General features: G+C 63.3%; 2 protein-coding genes across 2 annotated transcripts in view; both read right to left on the bottom strand.

Moving 5' to 3' along the window:
• PFDN5 (prefoldin subunit 5) overlaps positions 1-360 on the bottom strand; it is a 2793-nt gene extending 2433 nt beyond the window's left edge. Inside the window, exon 1 of the mRNA XM_027670213.1 lies at positions 234-360. Within this exon, the coding sequence (XP_027526014.1) occupies positions 234-305 (72 nt within the window). The 5' untranslated portion in view covers positions 306-360. The remainder of the gene's footprint in view (positions 1-233) is intronic.
• Positions 361-831: 471 nt separating this feature from the next.
• ESPL1 (extra spindle pole bodies like 1, separase) lies at positions 832-16193 on the bottom strand. The gene is given in 34 exon segments (XM_027670222.1): positions 832-1377; positions 1639-1803; positions 2002-2085; positions 2463-2575; positions 2733-2837; positions 3081-3224; positions 3226-3255; positions 3447-3608; positions 3887-4009; positions 4246-4373; positions 4617-4813; positions 5093-5306; positions 5757-5843; positions 5935-6297; positions 6804-7040; positions 7167-7995; positions 7997-8109; positions 8405-8514; positions 8773-8929; positions 9125-9256; positions 9724-9895; positions 10038-10157; positions 10366-10500; positions 10578-10717; positions 10874-11018; positions 11135-11279; positions 11776-12018; positions 12296-12531; positions 12991-13127; positions 13258-13378; positions 13764-13868; positions 14186-15253; positions 15635-15727; positions 16159-16193. Coding segments are annotated over 33 exon segments (6516 nt in total). The 5' UTR covers positions 15689-15727; positions 16159-16193; the 3' UTR covers positions 832-1175.
• Positions 16194-17942: the final 1749 nt, after the last annotated feature.

Raw genomic sequence — 17942 nt, 5'->3', positions numbered from 1 at the left:
TCCTCCTAGACCACCATAACCCCCCAGGACCTCCTAGCCCGCTCCAGATGCCCCTTGAACAGCTCCAGCTGGGACCCTCAGACTCCCCCGATCCCCAAAGCCCCCCAGCCCCTCCCAGGACCCCCCCACGACTCCCCAAACCAAACTCCCAAAGCGGGAGCAGTCCCATCTTACCCTCAGACCCCGCCCCCCCCGATCCCCACACCTTCCACAGCCCCCCAGGCTCCCCAGACCTGGTCCAGCTGCCCCTTGAGCAGCTCCAGCTGGGGCAGCCCCAGCTCCCCCACGCTCACGGTCTGCGCCATCTTGGGCCGCCCCGCCCCAGGACACGCCCTGGCGTGAGAGCGCCCCCTGCCGGGCTGGAGGATCGACAACACCCCGTCCGCACCACCCTCTGAGAGACAACGGCCCCTGCCGGGCTGGAGGACTGCGGGGGGCGTCCTGATGCCCACCCCACCCCCGGAAAGGGGGGGGTGTTAATGCCCCCCTCCCGCGAGAAGGGGGTCCTAATGTTCCCCCGCGAAAAATGGGGGTCGTAAAGCCCCCTCCACTTGAGAGAAAGGGCGATCCAAGGTCTCCCACAGGGAAAAAGGGGGGTCCAAGGTGCTCCCCAGGGAAAGGGGGTCCGAATGCCCCCTCAGGGGAAAAGGGGGTGTCCCTAATGCTCCCCCCAGGAGAAAGGGGGGTGGTCTTAATGAGAGACCTAGGGGGGACCCTGAGACCTGAGGGGACACAGGGAAACTTGAAGGGGCCAGAGAAACTTGGGGAATCCCCAACTTGGGGATTTGGGGGCTCAGAAACACTCGAGGTGGGGGTCAGATAAAGAGGCAGCAGCTTTTATTTATTTAATTGTTGCAGAAACTCGAATAAAACCAATTTCATTAAAATAAATTAAGGCGTGCAAAACTCCCCAAAACAGGCACGGGGACCCCAAAACAGACAGAGATACCCCCAAAAGGCCCCATGGTGGTGAGGGACCCCGAAATCCTCAGCAGGGCAATGGGGGGACCCCAAAGGTAACAAGGGAATCTCCAAACAATGGGGGGGACCCCCCAACCATCCCCACAGGGAGATGAGGAGCCTGTAGGTAACAGGGGGGACCCAAAACCAACTGGGGGACCCTCCAGCCCACACAAGCAATGGGGGAACCCCAAAGACAATGGGAGGGACCCCCCTCAGCTGAGGCTCACAGGCAGCCCGTAGGCCACGGGTGCAGCCCCGATGAGGGATTTGAGTCGGGGGGCCTGGCGGGCCTGGGACAGGTGAGGCAGGAGGGGGGTCCCGGGGCCTCCCCCCAGCCAACCCCGCAGCAGGGCCTGGGCAAAGCGGTCCAGGTCCCGGTCAGTGACGTCCCACAGCGTCCCCAGTACCAGGGGGCTGCAAAACAAGGGGGAGAGGGCCCCCCAACACAGGCTGTGAGCGTGAAGAGACTCCCAGAGTCACAGAGACCCTCCAAATTCCCAAAGCCCCCTCAAAGCCCAAGAGTCCCCCAAAGGCATAGAGCCCCCCAGAGCCACCACCCGGCCATGATGTATTTGAGAACGGTCCCAGTGGGCTCCAGGCCCACTGGATCCCCCCCAAATCACCCCAGATACACCCTAGAATCTCCCAAAGCCCCCCGGGCCCCCCCAGACTCACCACCCGGCCATGATGTATCTGAGCACAGTCCCGGTGGGTTCCAGGCCCCCCCTCAGGGCCAGGGCAGCGCTGGAGCAGCCGAAGAGCAGCACCACGGCCCGACATTCCAGCCGGGAAAGGGTCTGTCTGTCCAGGAGCCGCACCCCCGACCCGTGCCCTGCATAGCTGGGGGACACAGACCCCCGGAGTGAGTCCCAGGGGTTCCCAAAAACCCGGAAATGGGGAACAGGGGGTCCCCAAAACCCAGGGAAGGGGGAGAAGGTGCTGTTGGGGTTCACCCCCTCAGCTCAGAACTGACTCCGAGCTCCGGGGGGATCAGGACCCTCCAGGGACACCCTAGGGACCCCCCAAAATCCCACTCACATGTAGAGGTCGTGCTCCAGAAGGGCCTCCTGGATCTGCTCCGGGGTCGGGATAGAGCCAGACACGCCGTGCCAGCCTGGCTCACTGGGGGAAACAGGGCAGATTTTGGGGGCCAGAGCCACCCCAGAGGGGACAGGGGCAGATTTGGAGCAGGATTTGGGGGCAAACTCCTTGCTGGGGGGCATAGGGTGAGAATCTAGGGTGCAGATCCCTCCCTCCCCTGGCTCACTGGGGGAAAATAGTCAGGATTTGGGGGTGAGACCCCGCCCCAGGAGGGGGATAGGAGCAGGATTTGGGGTGCAGACCCTTTGATAGGGGGATAGGGGGAGATCTGAGGGGCAGAACCCCCCCACAGAGGGGACAGGGGCAGGATTTGGGGTGCAGCCCCCCCAGGGGTTATAGGGGCAGGATTTGGGGTGCAGCCCCACCCCCCCCCCCCCGCCCCCCCAAAGGGCCCCGACCCCTCCGACCCGGCCCGGAAAGGGGCCCGGGGGCCCCCCCGGATGTTGTGGGGGTTCAGGACGTAGAAGGTGCTTTTGGGGTTCACCCCCCGGGCCAGGATGGACCCTGAGCTCTGGGGGAAACAGGGAATGTGGGAATGGGGGAATAAACCCTGGGACACTCCAAACCCCGGGAACAGGGGATGGAGGGTCCCCAAACCCTGGGAAGGGGGTTCAGGGAGTCCCCCCACCCACCAGGGAGGGGGTCCCAGGGGTCTGTGCCCCCCTGACCTGCTGGGCCATCACATAGCTGAGCAGGAACCGCAGGGCTGGGAGCCGCGTCACCGGCACGGCCCCGAGGGCCGGGAGGGACTCCCAGGGGAGACGCTGCAGGTGCTGCCAGGGAGGACGAGAAGGGTGAGGAAGGTGTGGGGATGAGGAAGGAGCCCTGGGGGTGTCTCACCTTATCCAGCAGCAGCACCAGGGACCCCCTAGAGCCACCCGGCCCCTCTCCTGGGCCTCCTCCAGGAGCAGGGGAGGAGAAGGATGATGAAGGTGTGAGGATAAAGATGAAGGTGTGAGGAGGATGAGGAAGGAGTGAGGATGATGAGGATGAAGCAGCAGCCCCAGGGGTCTCACCTTGTCCAGCAGCAGCACCAGGGACCCCCTGCTGTCCCCTCGGTCCCTCTCCAGGGCCCCCTCCAGGGCCTCCTCCAGGAGCAGCCGCGCCCGGAGGGGCCGGGCCGGGCAGAGGCCGAAGGCCAAGGCCTGGATGTCAGGGGGGGGTCAGTGCAGGGGCCCCATTCAGCAGCACCTGGGGGGCAAAGGGGTCAGCACCCCAAAATCCGGGGTCAGCACCCCAAAATCGAGGGGTCAGCACCCCAAAATCCAGGATCAGCATCCAAAATCCCAGCTCAGCCCCCCCAAACCCACACGCAGCCCCCCAAATCGCAGGATCACCCCCCCCCCCACCCCCCCCCCCAGATCTCAGCCCAGGCCACCCACCTGGACGAGGGCAGGGTCAGGGTCATTCCAGCCGCAGCTCCGCAGCTCCGGGATGAGCCGAGAGGATTCCTCGGCCAAGCTGGGGGAGCTCCTGGGGGACCTGGGCAGGAGCAGCCCCCGCCAGCACCCCAAAACATGGGACTCCAGGCTCTGGATGAGGATCTGGGAATGGGAAAAGGGGATGGCAGGCATGGGAAAGGGAATGGGAGACGTGGAAAAGAGAATGGGAGATGTGGAAAAGAGAAGGGGAGAGGTGGGAATGGGAATGGAAGAGGTGGGAATGGGACACATGGGAATGGGAGATGTGGAAAAGAGAAAGGGAGACAGAGAAGGGGATAGGGAGAGGTGCAAAAGGTAATGGGATCCAACTCCAGGACAAGTCACTCAGAGGGGTCAGGACACCCCCATCCCAAATTTGGAGTTGGGGGGCTTCTCCTCACCTTCATCCTCTGATCCAGCCGGGAACGCCGTGACCACCACTCCTGCTTGTCTGTGCATCCGTTGGCTTCCTTCTGCTCACGTTGGATCGACTCAAATTCCCTCAGGATGGAGCTGAGGGGGGCCTGGAGGGGGAGGCATCAAGGATCTGGGAATGGTGGGGGGAAAACCTAAAGGGATCCCACCCCCTGAAATGGCGAGTGACTCCCTAAAGGGATCCTGGAATGGGGGGTGCCCCCTCCCCAGGATGAAGATGAAGGTGGTCCATGATGCCAGCCCCTGGAATGAGGAATTCGCTCCTCCCCAGGATGAGGAGGCTGGGGACAGATCCCAGACCCTGGAATGCCCCTGCTGCCCTCACCTGGGACCTGTGGGTGGGGATCCGGATGCTCAGGGGCTCCATGTCCCTCTCCAGCCGCGTCAGGAGCAGAGTGTCCCCAACAGCCCCCGGGCAGGGGCTGCCCAGGGCCAGCAGGACCACGGTCATCCCTAGGGACACACGAGGTCAGGGACACTCCCGGCCACCAGAGGCCCCCCAAAACATCACCCACCTCCCCCAGGGCACCTTTTCCTTCTTCTGCAGCCACTTTCCCTCCTTCTCCAGCCCCTTCTTGTTTTCCTCGTTCTCCAGCCCCTCCATATCCTGCACAGGGGGACACTCAAGCCCCCCCAGGGTTCAGGATCCCCCTCCTCAGTGCTGAGTGCTGGTCCCAGTGGCCCCCGTGGACTCACCACTGGGGATCTGCTGGATCTGCTCCCGGAATTGTTCCCTCTCTGGAGTCCCCAGCCCCGAGGTGCTGAACTGGAAGAGCTCCTCGAGCTGGGCCAGGCGGGGGCAGGGCTGGGGGGGGTCCCCCCCTTCCCGCAGGGAAAGGCTCTGGAGCTGCTCCGACACATCCCCTCCCAACTTCTCCTTCTTCCTCTTCTTCCTGAGTGGGGGGATCATCCCAAAGGTGAAGTGGGATTATCCCAAAGGTGAAGGGGGGGGATTGTCCCAAAGGTGAGAGGGGATCATCTCAAAGGTGAAGGAGAAATCATCCCAAAATGACCTCTGCAGGGTGAGGGGAGTGTGGGGTGAGACCCTGCCCCAGGACGGGGGGATGGTGGGGAAGAGAGGGGACATTGGGATGGGGCAATGGAATGGGGCCTAAAGCCCCAGGGATGAAGGAAGGGGACACAGGGAGGGGACACGGGGAGGGGACATCCACCTTGCCCGGCTGTGCAGGATGCCCAGCAGTTGGTGGCGGGCAGTGACATACAAGGACTCCGAGAGCAGCCCCGCTGTGCCCAGGGGGTCCCTGTCCCCCGTGAGCAGGGCCAGCAGCTGGCACAGCCCCCCATACAGGGACCCCGGGGGGAAGTGGCTGATCCAGCCCAGGGCCTCCTGCAGCAGCTCCACAACTGAGTCCAGGGATGGGTGACCTGGAGGCAAAAGAGAGGGGACACCACGGACAGGGGTGAGGGACACCCCGGGGACACCCAGAGTGGGGTCAGGAACCTCAGGGAGGGGTCAGGGACACCCCAGAGAGGGAACAGTGAAACCCCAGGGACACTCCAGAGTGGGATCAGACACCATGGGAGGAGCAGGGAGGGGAGGGGACAGAAGGGGGAACCCACCATAGCCTCAGCCCTCAGCTCTAAGAAAGGTATATTTTGGGAAAGGCAAGTTTTAGGCGAGGAAAGGCAAGTTTGGGAGGAAGGAAACTCCCGGAGAAGGAAAGGAAACTCCTGGGGGAAAAGAAACCCCTGGGGAAGGGAAGGAAGTTCTTAGGGAAGGGAAATAAATGAAGTTGGAAATCAATAAATGCCCAGCAAGACCTTTACCCCCCCACTCCCCAGCCCCCTCGAATCCCCCAAATTCCAGATTCTCACCTCTAGCCATGGCCAAGGGTGCCCCCAAACCTGGTGAGGGGTCCCCCCTGCCTGGGACGTCCTCACTGGCCTTGGGCTGGACCCTCCCTGTGGGGTGGGGAGAACACAGAGGGGCTTCAACCCCAGGCTGAGGACAGATTTGGGGACAGAACCTCCTCAAATCGGCCCCAAAACTCACCTGGGGGTCCCCCCCACTCCTGGGAGACTTCGAAGCTGAGCCGTAGCTCTTCCTCCTCCTCTTCTTCCACGGCCCTCAGGGGGTTCAGCCCCTCCAGCACCCCCTGGGAGGGAGGTCCCTGCTTTGTTTTCTCCTCCAGAGCCCCTTTTTGGGGGGTCTCCTGCTCCTTCTTCCTCCTGGGACCCCCAGCCCGGCGGGTTCCCCTTTTCTTCTCCTCCAGAGCCACATTTTGGGGGGTCTCCTGCTCCTTCTTCCTCCTGGAACCCCCAGCCCAGTGTGTCCCCCTTTCCTTCTTCTGAGCTGCTTTTTGGGGGCTTCCTTGGTCCTTTCTGGGCCTCCCCCGCTGTCGTCTGACCCCCATTCCTGGGGGGGCTCATTTGGGGGGATCCTGGGGACTTGGGGGGCTGCCCCTTCCTGCGGGCACAGGATGTTTTTTGGGTGGTTGAGGCACTCGGGGGGGGCTTTGGGATCCTCCAGGTCGCTGTCATCACTGAATGTCACCTGAAAGAGGGGGAACAGGGGGGTCAGGGGTGGTTTGGGGGGCATCCCCAAACTTTACCACTCAGCTTTCCCCCCATTTTTCCCCTTCAACCTTCCCCCCTCTCTTTGTCTCCCAAAGTTTTGCCCCCAAAACATTTTCCCCCCGAGTTTCCCCCTCCAACCTTTCCCCCCCTCAAACTTCCCATCTCAACCTCTCCCCCTTCAAAACTTTCCCTCCCCAAACTTCCCCCCAAGCTTACCCCCAAACTTTCCTCCCTTAAACTTTTCCCCCCCCAATTTCCTCCCCTCAAACTTCCCCCCCAAAACTTTTCACCCCAATCCTTCTCTCCCAACCTTCCCCCCCCCCAAATATCCCCCCAAAAACTGACCTTTAGGCAGGACTTGACCCTCCCCTGGGCTCTGGGGGGCTCTGCTGAGCTGGGCCTTGCAAGGAGGGGGTGAGGCCTCGTTGTAGATGGTGAAGGGGGTCCTGGGGAGGCCAGGGAGCCCCGGGAAGGAGGGAAAAGCTTTGGGGTGGGGGGTGCAGGGCCCCCTGATGACAATGGGGGGCACAACCTCAGAGTCCAAGTCCCCCGGAGCAAACACGTCCTGGGGGCTGGGGGGGCCTCACCCTGGGGGGTTTCACCCTGGGGGGCTTCTCCTTGGAGGGCTTCTCCTTGGGGGGGTTCCACCCCACGGGGCTTCACCCCCCTGGCCTTGGGGGGACCGGGTTTGTGCTGTTGGGGTTCAGCCTTGGAGTCTTTCAGGGTCTTTTTTGGGGGGGGGAGGCTGCAGTTGGAGGGTCCAGCCCTGGCCAAGGACATCGTCCACAGAGAGGCCCAGTTTGGTGGCCAGGTGGCCAAGGGTGGCCATGGCCTTAGCCAGCAGGAGGGTGGCCCTGGAGACTCCCAGGCCGGGCAGGTGGGGGCTGCAGGACCCCAGGAACGTCAATCCCCACTCCAGCTCCTCGTCCTGGGGGTCCCAGAGCCCCCCGGCACCGCTCAGGCTCTGCAGGGCCAGTGTGGAGTAGCCCATGGCCACCAGCTCGTCCAGCAGACCCAGGGTGGGCTGGGGTCTCATTCTGGGGGGGTTCTGGGGGTCCAGGGTGGGCAGATCCCAGTTCTCAGCAGGGTCTTGGTCCTCACAGGGGTCCTCCAGCCCCAGGTCCTGGTTCCCAAGGGGGTCCCCAGTCCCAGAGAAGTCCTGGTTCCCAGGGTGGTCCCTGTCCCCGGGGGGCTCCCCTTTTCTGCGGTGCCCTCCCAGCCTGTCGCTGAGCTCCCTGGCAAACCTGTGGCCCACCCTGGCACAGCGGGGCAGGACCCTCCTCACCAGGGCCACCCCCGCTGCCCCTTCCCCTGCCAGGACCCGGCCCCGGGCCTGGGCCAGGGCCCAGCGCAGGCCCAGCACCGACACCACCAGGTCTGAGCAGAGGCAGCAGGGGCAGCTCCAGGGGTGGGAGAGGAAGGCCAGGCTCATCTTCTTCCCGGGTTTCAGCTTAGGGGAGGCTGTGAGGGCACTCAGAGGGTCCTGGGAGCTTGAAGGAGCCACGAATTCCAGGGCAGGGCCCTTTAGGAACCCCTCGTCCTCCTCCCCCGAGGGGTTTTTGGGGTGGTCCCAGCGCCTCCTCGGCTCCATGTGGCCCTTCCTCGGGTGGATCTTGGGTGGGAGCAGGGGCTCCTGGGGGGGGGTTGTGCTCTGAAAGGGAAGGGAGGGTTAATTTGGGGTCCTTCAGCCTGAGAAACCTGGATCCAAGACTCTCCTTTCTGGATTTAAACTCTGGATGGAAGGGAAGGATATTTGGGGTCCTCCAGCCCAAGGATCCAACCTGAATCCCAAACTCGCCCAGCTCAAGGTTAATCCCTGGGTGCTCCAGCATTAGATCCAGGAAGGATCCCAAGGTAGATCCCAAAACTGGGGACCCCCAGGATCCCCCCAAGCTCGGGGGTTCCCCCCGCTCCCCAAAACCCCCCCTGCATCCCGGGGCTCTCACCTGGGTGGGGCTGCAGCAGGAACAGGGTGTGCTGGAGGTTGAGCTGGCTCAGCTCCAGCTCCCCCTGCTGCAGCTCCAGATGGGATTTCAGCAGCAGGAATGACGTGCACCTGGAAAAGGGATGGGGAAAAGACCCTTCAGACCCCCCCAAGACCCCTCAGATGCCCCAGATACCCTCAGACCCCCAAAAGACCCTTGAGACCCCCCCAACAATCCCTCAGACCTCCCAAGACCCCTCAGACCCTGCCAAAGACCCCCTAGATCTCCCCAAAGACCCCTCAGGTTTAGTGTCAGGGTTTTGCCAATCCTGTTCTTTAGTCCCATTTCCTCCCATTCCCAACCCCGAGGATCCCAACCCCAGGACTCACCAGCGTGTGCCCTGCAGGAGCCCGGACAGCCTGAGGGCCTCCCCACAGAAGGCCCTGGCCCGGCACAGCACCTCGGCCCGGCCCAGCAGCGTCACCAGGCGCTCACAGCACCACAGGGCCTCCCCCAGCACCTCCCACTTCAGCACCACGTTGGCACCTGAGAGGGCAGAAGGAAGGGGATGGATCCGGCCCAGGGGAAGCCTGAGCTCTTCCAGAGGCTCCAGGTCCTCCCTGGAGGAGCCCAACTCACTGCAGAGGGTCCTGACCCCTCCCAAGGAACCCAACTCATTCCAGAGGCTCCCAATCCTTTCCAGGGATCCTACCCCATTCCAGAGGGTCCCTCCCCTCTCACCATAGTCCTGGAATTGCTCTGCCCCCTCGTTGCTCCGGGAGCCCCCCAGGATGTCAAAGCCCAGGAGGAAGATGGTGACACTGCGAAGGAGCTTCTGGACCTCCATCAGGGCCACCTTGGGGGTCTTCCAGCCTGGGAGGGTTTGGGAGGGGGGTCAGCATCAAGGAAAGCCCTTCCTAGCCCCTCTAGCATGGAGACACCCCCAAAATTCCCTCTCCTTATTCCAAGTTCCCTCCTCCTCACACCAAACCCTCTTCTTCCTCCTCAAATTGAACTTTCCTCCTCATCCTCCAACTCCCCCTTCCTCCTCATCCTCAAACCCCCTCCATCCTTCTCTTCCTCACCCCCAAACTCCCGCCATTCCTCCTTGTCATCCTCAAAATCCCAGAGTTTAAACCTTTCCAGGACCTTCCATCCCCCCAGAGACCCCCTGGGACCCTCCTCCCCTCTCCCTGCGTCCCCCCCCTAGGATCCTCCATCCTCCCCACAAAACCCCTCTAGGACCCTCCATCCTCCCCCAAAACCCCCCTGGGACCCTCCATCCCCCCTCTCCACCCCTCCATCCCCCCCAGGGGTGACTCCCACCCTGCCAGTCCCACCTTTCCGGTGCAGCTGGTGCCGGAGCTCTGGATCCAGGTGTGCAGGGGCCATTCCCAGGTACGTGGCCACCACCTGGAGCCCCTGGGCCTGGAGCAGGTACCAGCCCTTGGTGGCCTTTTGGGCCAGGGGGCTCTGGAGAACCTGCAGGAGCAGGGACAGCCCCTCCTCCATCTAGGAAAAATCGAGATTCAGGGATTGCATGGGTCCTCCACATCCATAATTCCCTCCTGTCCTACTTTTGGGGGGTCTCTGCACCCCTCAAACTCCCTCTTCCCACAACTTTTGGGGCAAAAAGGAGCCCTTTTGGCTTTACTTTTTGGCTGACACAGCACAGGTGGCTCCGGAGCAGGAGGCAGGAATGTTGCAGGAGCTGCTGGGATTCATCTCCACCTGGGAATTCCCTCAGGATGGACTCCAGCTCTTCCAGGAAAACCTGAGAATGCCACACTGGAATGAACACCAGGACCTCAGGGATTATCCAAATCCCGATCTGGTCATTCCCAGGATGTTGGAGGAGCTGCTGGGAATTCCTGTGGGATACACTCCAGCTCCTTCAGGAAAACCTGGGAATGCCACACTGGGATGAACACCAGGACCTCAGGGATCAACTGAACAATTCCAGAGGGTCGTTCCAGGCTCACCTGGGCATGGGTGGGACATTCCAGCTGCAGGAGCAGGCGGGTGAGGTGGGACAAGGCCCAGGCAGCGCCGGGAGTGTCACTGAGGCTCCGGCACAAGGATCGGAGCAGCAGGAAACTCTCCAGGGCTTGGATGGGCTGGGGAGCACAAAATCCACTGGTTACACCCCAAAGCCACCTCCTGGGGGGTCTCCCGGTGGTCCTAGGGGTCTCACCTTGGCCAGGAGCTTGTAGAGGGTGGCCAGGAGGTGCAGGGAGGTCATGGTTTGTTCCAGGCTCCGAACACAGGGAATTCCAGGGGATTCCAGGAGCTGCTTCCATAGGGAAAAGGCTTCGTCCAGGCTTTTGGTCAGAGCTGAGGAGACACCAAGGGGCTAAGAGAGCTTGGACAGAGCCAGGTGGGGCCAAAAGGAGGATTCCCAGGCTGACACTTGGCTCTTCCCAAAAGAAAAGCTCTTCCCACCCCCCCAGGGTCCCAGAAAACCCCCTCCTGGTCCCCCAGCCCCCTCACCCCTGTCGGTGTCCAGGGTGCAGCTGATCCCATCCTGCGGATCCAGCTCCTCTCCTGCCCTTCCCTCGGCATTCAGGTCGTTGGGTTCAAACTCCTCCAGGTTCCTGCTGCCCTGGGTCCTCCCCCTCTGCTCCCTCTCCATGCCCTGGGAATTTGGGACACCACAGGAGGCTCTGGATGGGTCCAGGACATACCCAGACCTCCGGGATTTTCTGAAATCCTGGGAAAAAACAGCCCCTTCGAGCCCCTGATCCACAAAACCTTTTCCATGTGGGCCTCAAGGGTGCAGATGTGGAGCCAGAGCAGGGCCTGGGCCTTCTCATCCAGGAGCTGATCCCGGTTCTGGGAATTCCGGGGCACCTTTTCCAGCAGCCTCAGGGCCTCCCGGATCGCGTCCAGCGCGGAGCTGCCAGGAAAAGGGGTCAGGAAACTCTCCCAAACTACCTGGAACTCCACAGGGGAATCAGGAACAGCCCCCTAAATCCCTGGAGATCCACAGGGGGATCAGGAACAGCCCCAAAAACCTCTGGAGATCCACAGGAGAGGGAGGGAAACACCCCAGGACCCCAAAGAAACACCAGAAACACCATGGGGCTGAGAGACCTCAAACAGGGACAGGGGATCCCAAAAACCCTGTTCCCAGATGGACACTCAACAAGATGGGCCTGGAAAAGCTCATCCCAACCCATCAGAGTTCCAAAAAACCCTTCCCAACCTTCTCATCTGTCCTGGAAAAGCTCTTCCACCCCACTAGGGTCCCAAAAAAACCCTTCCCCCCCTCCAACACCCTCCCCCACCCCAGACCTACCAACCCTCTCCCCAAAACCCCAAACCCAAAACCCTCCGGTGCCTCCACCACTCCCGGGGGTCACTTGGGGTGGGGGTGGTCCCAGGGCACCCACCAGTCGGTGTGGGGGGCGAAGCTGTGGTAGCACAGGACCTGGGCCAGCTCCAGGAGCCCCAGAGCCCTCGGGAGGAGCCCCCTGGGGTCCTCGGGGCAGAGCTCCAGGAGGTCACACAGGACGTTGTAACGCTCCGGCCCCGTGTCCCACTTCAGGCACTTGTAAGCCTGGAGCTCGGCCAGCAGGAGGGACACCAGGGTGGCCCAGTCCAGGGAATGGCCTTCCAGGGAGTCCCTGAGGGTCCTGGGGGAAGAAATCCTGTTGTTTTCATGGATTCATGGAGTGGGTTGGGTTGGGAGGGACATTAAAGCTCATCCCATCCCACCCTCTGCCTTGGGAACTTCCACTATCCCAGGTGGCTCCAGCCTGGCCTGGGACACTGCCAGGGATGGGGCATCCTCTGGGAAATCCATTGCAGGGCCTCACCACACTCCCAGCAGCTCCCAGTCCCCACCACAGTCCCTCCCAGCAGCTCCCAGTCCCCACCACAGTCCCTCCCAGCGCCCCAGTTCCCCCTCACCGCAGCCGCAGCTCCTCCTGGCCCTGTTTGGCCGCCTCCGATTTGATCCTGGCCCAGAGTCCCACAGGTTCGTGCAGGAGCCCCCCAGGCTGGGCCCTCAGGACCCCCCCAGTCTGGGCCAGGGGTCCCCCAGGCTGGGCCAGGGCCAGGAGCCACATGGTCACTGAGCCCAGAGCCTGCTGCGTCCGCCCCAGGCGCTTCCAGCTCTCCACCTGCATCCGGAAACACTTGTGGAGCTGTGGGAGGACAGGGAGAGAAGAGGTGTGTGGGGAGGGAATTCCAGGGGTTCTGTATCCCCCTTAACCTGTCCTGGGCCAAGGGAAGGGCTGGGAGGTGGGAATTGGAATTGTTCCAGGAGGAAAACCCGGTCACATCCTCTCCAGTCCTCCCATCACCAGTAGGAGTCCCAGTATCATCCCTGTATCCCGTCCCCACCTGGGAGAAGGGAACCTGGGAATTGGGGCTGTTCCAGAGGCTAAGCCATTCCTATCCTCAGTGGGATAATCTCATGTCTCCCTTCCCACCCTGGAACAAGGGAAGGGCTGGGATTTGGGGTTATTCCAGGAGGAAAAGCTGGTCCCATCCTCTCTCCCTTCACTGAGACCAGGACGAGGGAATTGCTTGGAGCTGGTAACAGGGGCTATTCCAGGACCAAACCCTCCACTGTCCCCCTCCCCCTTCCCAGCCCCCCATACCCTCTCTGGGGGGGTGTCAGGGCAGCCGTAGCCCCCCAGTTCCACCACCCCCCTGCAGAAGGGCTCGCAGATGGTTCCGGCCTCTTCCAGAAAGTTCCAGCTCTGGAAGGCGAAGCCCAGCTTGAAGGTGCACGAGGCTGTGGGGAGAGGGACCCCCAAAGTCACTGAGAGAGCCCCCTCCCCACCCACAAGGGGACTGAGACCTCCCAGCTGTGCAGAGACAGCCCCCCAGGACAGGGACAGGGGCTCCCCCTTGGTGGCACTGACCGGTGACATCGAGGAACTTGGCCCTGTCGGTCTCGGGGGGCCCCCCCAGAGCCTCCACCATCCAGGTCACGCTCTGGGTGCAGGTCCTGCTCACCTGGGCCAGCCCCAGCCACCCTGAGGGCTGAAGGGACAGGGGGGTCAGCAAAGGGGTCACCTCCACAGCCCCCAAAGAACCACCCCCAGGGCACCTTGAGCCCCCCCTTCCAACCCCACCAAGAGGAGAAGCCTCCAGGACCCCCAGAAATCCCCCAGGGTGGCTCAAGCCCCCCCTTCCAACCCCACCAAGGAGAGGAGAAGCTTCCAGAACCCTCTCAGGGCACCTCCAGCTCCCTCTTCCAACCCCAAGGTGCTTCCAGCACCCCAAGGGTCTTATCCTGAGCACCCCAAACTCCCCTTTCCAACCCCACCAACAAAGGGAGAAGATCCCAGCACTCCCAGAACCCCCTCAGGGCCACTGAAGCCCCCCTTCCAACCCCGAGGGTCCTGGGGGTCCATCCTGGGGGTACCTGGGAGCCCCGGAAGGTGTCGTGGATGGTGTTGGAGAAGAGCTGGAGGCTCCGGAATAGGAGCTGCTTCACCGTCACCTGCTGCTTGAGGGCATCGGGGGGCACCTGGGGGGGGTGAAGAAGGGTTCAGGGAGGGTAGGAGCTCCAGAGGCTGGGAATGGGGACAGGCATGGACCTGGGAATGGGAAAAATGGGGATCAGGAGCTGCAAGATCTCTGGGAGCTGCTGGGATGGACCTGGGAAGGGCAGGGAAGGAGAGAAGTAGGATTTGGGGGTTCAGGAGCTCCTGGAGCTGCTCCTGGTGACACAAACACTGGAGAGGGACACAGAGGGTTCACACAAAATGAACCCCAACCCCAAAACAGGGTTACACCCCCCCACAGCTGCCCCTAGACCTGCTCCCAGCCCCCCCAGTCCCTCACCCTGCCGAGCAGCCGCTGCAGGGCCCAGCAATGCCCCTCGGTGAAGGCACAGAGCCCAGGCAGGTCCTCGAGGCCGAAGGGCAGCTCCCGACTCCTCCTCGTCACCTCCCCGAGCTGGGCTGTCACAAACCGGGCCCCCTCCAGCAGCACCCTGAGGGTCCTCTCTGAGCCCTCCCCCCTCAGCGCTGCAGCTGCCTGGGACAGCAGGGGCCCTGGAGGGGACCTCCCCTTTCCCAGCTGGATCCCAGCCTCCAGCAGCGCCAGGGGGGCCCCCAAATCCTCCCTAGAGCGCCCCAGGAATGCCTTGGCCTCCTCCAGGGCCTCCAGGGCCTCGTGGAACCTGCCAGCCCTGCAGAGGTGCCTGGAGCACTCCAGGGTGAGCTCCAGGAAGCACAGGGAGTGTTGGATCCCGGGAGGATTTGGGGCTTCCTCCCGGAGAGTCTCCAGGAGGAATTCCCTGAGCTGCCGGGCCAGGAACACAGGGCAGGGAGCCCTCTCGGCCTCATAAAGGGCAGAGGCTGCTGCTGCCTTTTGGGCTGTCTGGGAGGTGAAGAAGGGGGGCTGCAGAGGGGGCAGAGACCCCCCGTCCCGCTCCAGCAGCAGCAGGAAGCGCAGGGCACGGATCTGGGCAGAAAACAGGGATCTTCCCTCTTCCCGAGGCCGGTCAGGCCCTGCCAGGGCCGCTGCCCCTTTCCAGAGGACACAGAAGGTGTTGTAGGTGACAGTGGTGAAGTCTTTGGGGGGGTCCTGGAGGGGGGTGTAGGTTCGGAGTCGCTCCCGCAGCAGCTCAGCCACAGCCCAGCAGGAATTCCCGGTCCTCCAGCAGGAATTCACGGCGTTCCTGAGCAAGTGGAAGAGGATCTTCTCCAAGTACAGGCCCGGGGGGTTCGGGACCATGCTGAGGTAGCCCCTGGCGGCCTCCTGGGCCAGGGCCATGAGGGGGGGTCCAAAGGAGGGGGGACCCTCCCGGCCCAGCTGCTCCACACACGATCGGAGCACACGGTCACACGCCTGGAGCCGCCGCTGCCGGGACGGCGGGGGCGCTCCCGGGGGGATCTGCAGGGATTCCTGGGGGGAGACAGGGACTCAGACCCCTGGATGAGGGAGTCAAGACCCCTAGAACCCAGCCCTGAGCCAGTCAGGGGGTTTGCCAGAGGGATCCAGAGGCCCTCTGAATGTCCTTTTCTGGGGAAATGAGGGAGTCAGACCCCCCCAAACCCAGCCCAGAGCCTCCTGAGGATGCCCCTGAGAGTCCCCCAGCTCACCCACAGCTGGTGGGTCCCAGTGAGATCCAGAGGGTTTCCTGGGCATAAGGGAGTTAAGACCCCATATCCCAGCTCAGAGACCCCCCCAAGAGTCCCCCAGCAGGATTCAGAGGTTTTCCTAGGAAAAAAAGGGACCCAGCCTCCAGCCCAGAGCCCCCTCCCCAGGGAGGGACCTCCAGCTCACCCTCAGCTTCTCCAGCCTCTCCTCGATGTTGTCCCCCTTCTCCTTCCCATCCATCCTGCAGTGTTTCCAAGGGGCTTCCAAAATGATGTGGGGCTGGGGGAGGCAGGGGAAGGTGTGGGACCCCCACAGCCGCCCAAGAGCTCACAAACCCCCAAAACTCACAGCCTCCCCCCCCCAGTCCCCACATCCTCAGGCCCCCAGCCCCAATATCAGGTCTCCCAAACTCCCTCCAAATCCCTCCCCTTTTTGCAGCCCCTCAGGCCTTTCCCCCTGCCCCCTTTTGCCCCTTCCCACTCACAGCCCCCCTCCCGAGGACCCCCGGGACCCTCAGCCCTCTGAGGGGGTCCCAGAACCTCCGATCTCCCCTCAGGATGACCCAACCCCCGCACCCCGCTGCCTTCAGGCCTTTTCCCCCCCTCTTTGCCCCCTGGTTCCTCCTCACCAATCCTCTCCCCCCAGCCACCTTCCCCGGCCCCCGCGGCCCCCCCCGATCTCCCCCCGGGACCCCCCAAACCTCCGCTCACCTTCCGCGGCCGCTCCTCTTCGGCCGCCAGGGGGCACCTCGCGCCGCGCGCGCGTTCAAATCTCCGCGACGGCCAATCAGCGCTCGGCCCCGCCCCCAGGCTCGGCCCCCGCGCGAGGCATCACGGGAGGTGTGGTTTTTATGCCAATAGCGAGGCACGGGTGCGCACGCGCATAGAGGGGAGGGCGGTGGGAACGGAGGGGGTCAGTGGTGTGAGGGGCGTGGTCACAGCAAAGGAGGTGTGGTCATTGTGATGGGGCGTGGTCACCGTAAAGGGGCGTTCCCAGGTGTCCCCATGTGTCCCGCAGACCCCCCCTGGGGTTCCCCTCTGTCTCCAGGTGTCCCAAGGTGTCTCCTCTGTCTCCAGGTGTCTTCAGGTGTCCCCATGTGTCCCCTGGACTCCCCTGGGGGCCCCCCCCTTCCCCCAGGTGTCCCCAGGTGTCCCCTCTGTCCCCAGACACTCCCTCCCCCTCTCCAAATCAGTAGCCGCAGCTCCAAACCCAGAGCGTTTTATTGGGGCGGGGGGTGGGGGACAGACCACACGCGGGGCCCGGGGGTGTCCCAGGGGTATCCCAGGGGTGGGGTGACAACACTGGGACCCCCTTCCCCCCTCGGGAGTTGCGGCATGCGGGGGGGGTGTGGCGGTTTGAGGGTATTTTCGGGGAGTTATGATGCTTTTTACAGGTGGGCGCTGCAGGGGATGGGGGGGGCATGACCCCACCCCAGCTCCCTGAGCCCCCTCCCCACGTCACGAGGCGGAGTCAGGCAGGGTAGATGATGAAGCCGGAGAAGGTGCTGGACTTGGGGGTATTTTTGGGGTGGTTTTGGGGTAGTTTTATGGGGTTTATGAGCGGGGGCTGCGGGTCGTGGGGCGGGGACAGCAGCGGGGGGCAGGACCCCCGTCCCAGCATCCCGAGCCCCCTTCCCGTCCCGGGGGGTCAGTCGGGGTAGATGATGAAGCCGGAGAAGGTGCTGTACTTGTTGGTGTTGCCCCCGTGCACTTTGCCCCCGTCGAGCTTCACGAACACCTCGTCGCCCACGTCCAGGTGCAGGATGACGCTGTTACTCGCGTAGTCGTAGTTCTGGTCCGCGTCCTGCGCGATGGCGCTGGCACGGACCTTGGGGGGGGCATGGGGGTCAGGGACCACCCCCCATCCACGAGGGAATGGGGGATGAGGTGCTCGGGACCCCCGCGGGGCGCTCAAGGTCACGGTGTCCGGATGAGGCAGAGCCGATGTCCCCCCGGGCCACGAGTGTAACCGGGGGTGACGGGGGGACACCTGGAGACACCTGGGAACACCTGGATAGAGCCCCTCCTGCACCACCGGAATCCCACAGGATAACAGGGGCACCCCGGGGGTCCCACAGGGTAACAGGGAGACCCCCCCACCCAGGGCAGGCTCCAAGAATGGTGACCAGGAGCACGGGACCCTCCCAGGCTCCTGTGCAGCCCCTCCTCGGACCAGGGATGCCCGGGGGGACACAGGGACAGCTCGGTTTGGGGGGGGTGTCCTGGGGGGACATCAACCACCTTGGATCGATCCTTGTTTTTCCCGGAATAAAAGGGTGGGAAGAGTCCTGGGGTGAGGCCATTCGGGAGCAAACAAAGGGAGTGGCCAGGGGGGCACAGCCCACCAACCCCGCCCCGTGCTGGGGGTGTTCCGGTGACCCCCTACAGGCCCCCCATGTCCCACAAGTTCCAAGCCCAGCATTCCCAGGTGATTGTGGCCCCCTGGCCCCCGTGGCAGGACTCCCAGGAATGGGGAGGTTGTGACCCCAAGGCTG

This window comes from Corapipo altera, unplaced genomic scaffold (assembly GCF_003945725.1).
Source record: "Corapipo altera isolate COAL_440 unplaced genomic scaffold, ASM394572v1 156, whole genome shotgun sequence".
NCBI classification, from domain to species: Eukaryota; Metazoa; Chordata; class Aves; order Passeriformes; family Pipridae; genus Corapipo; species Corapipo altera.
This window is presented reverse-complemented; position numbering and strand designations above follow the sequence as displayed.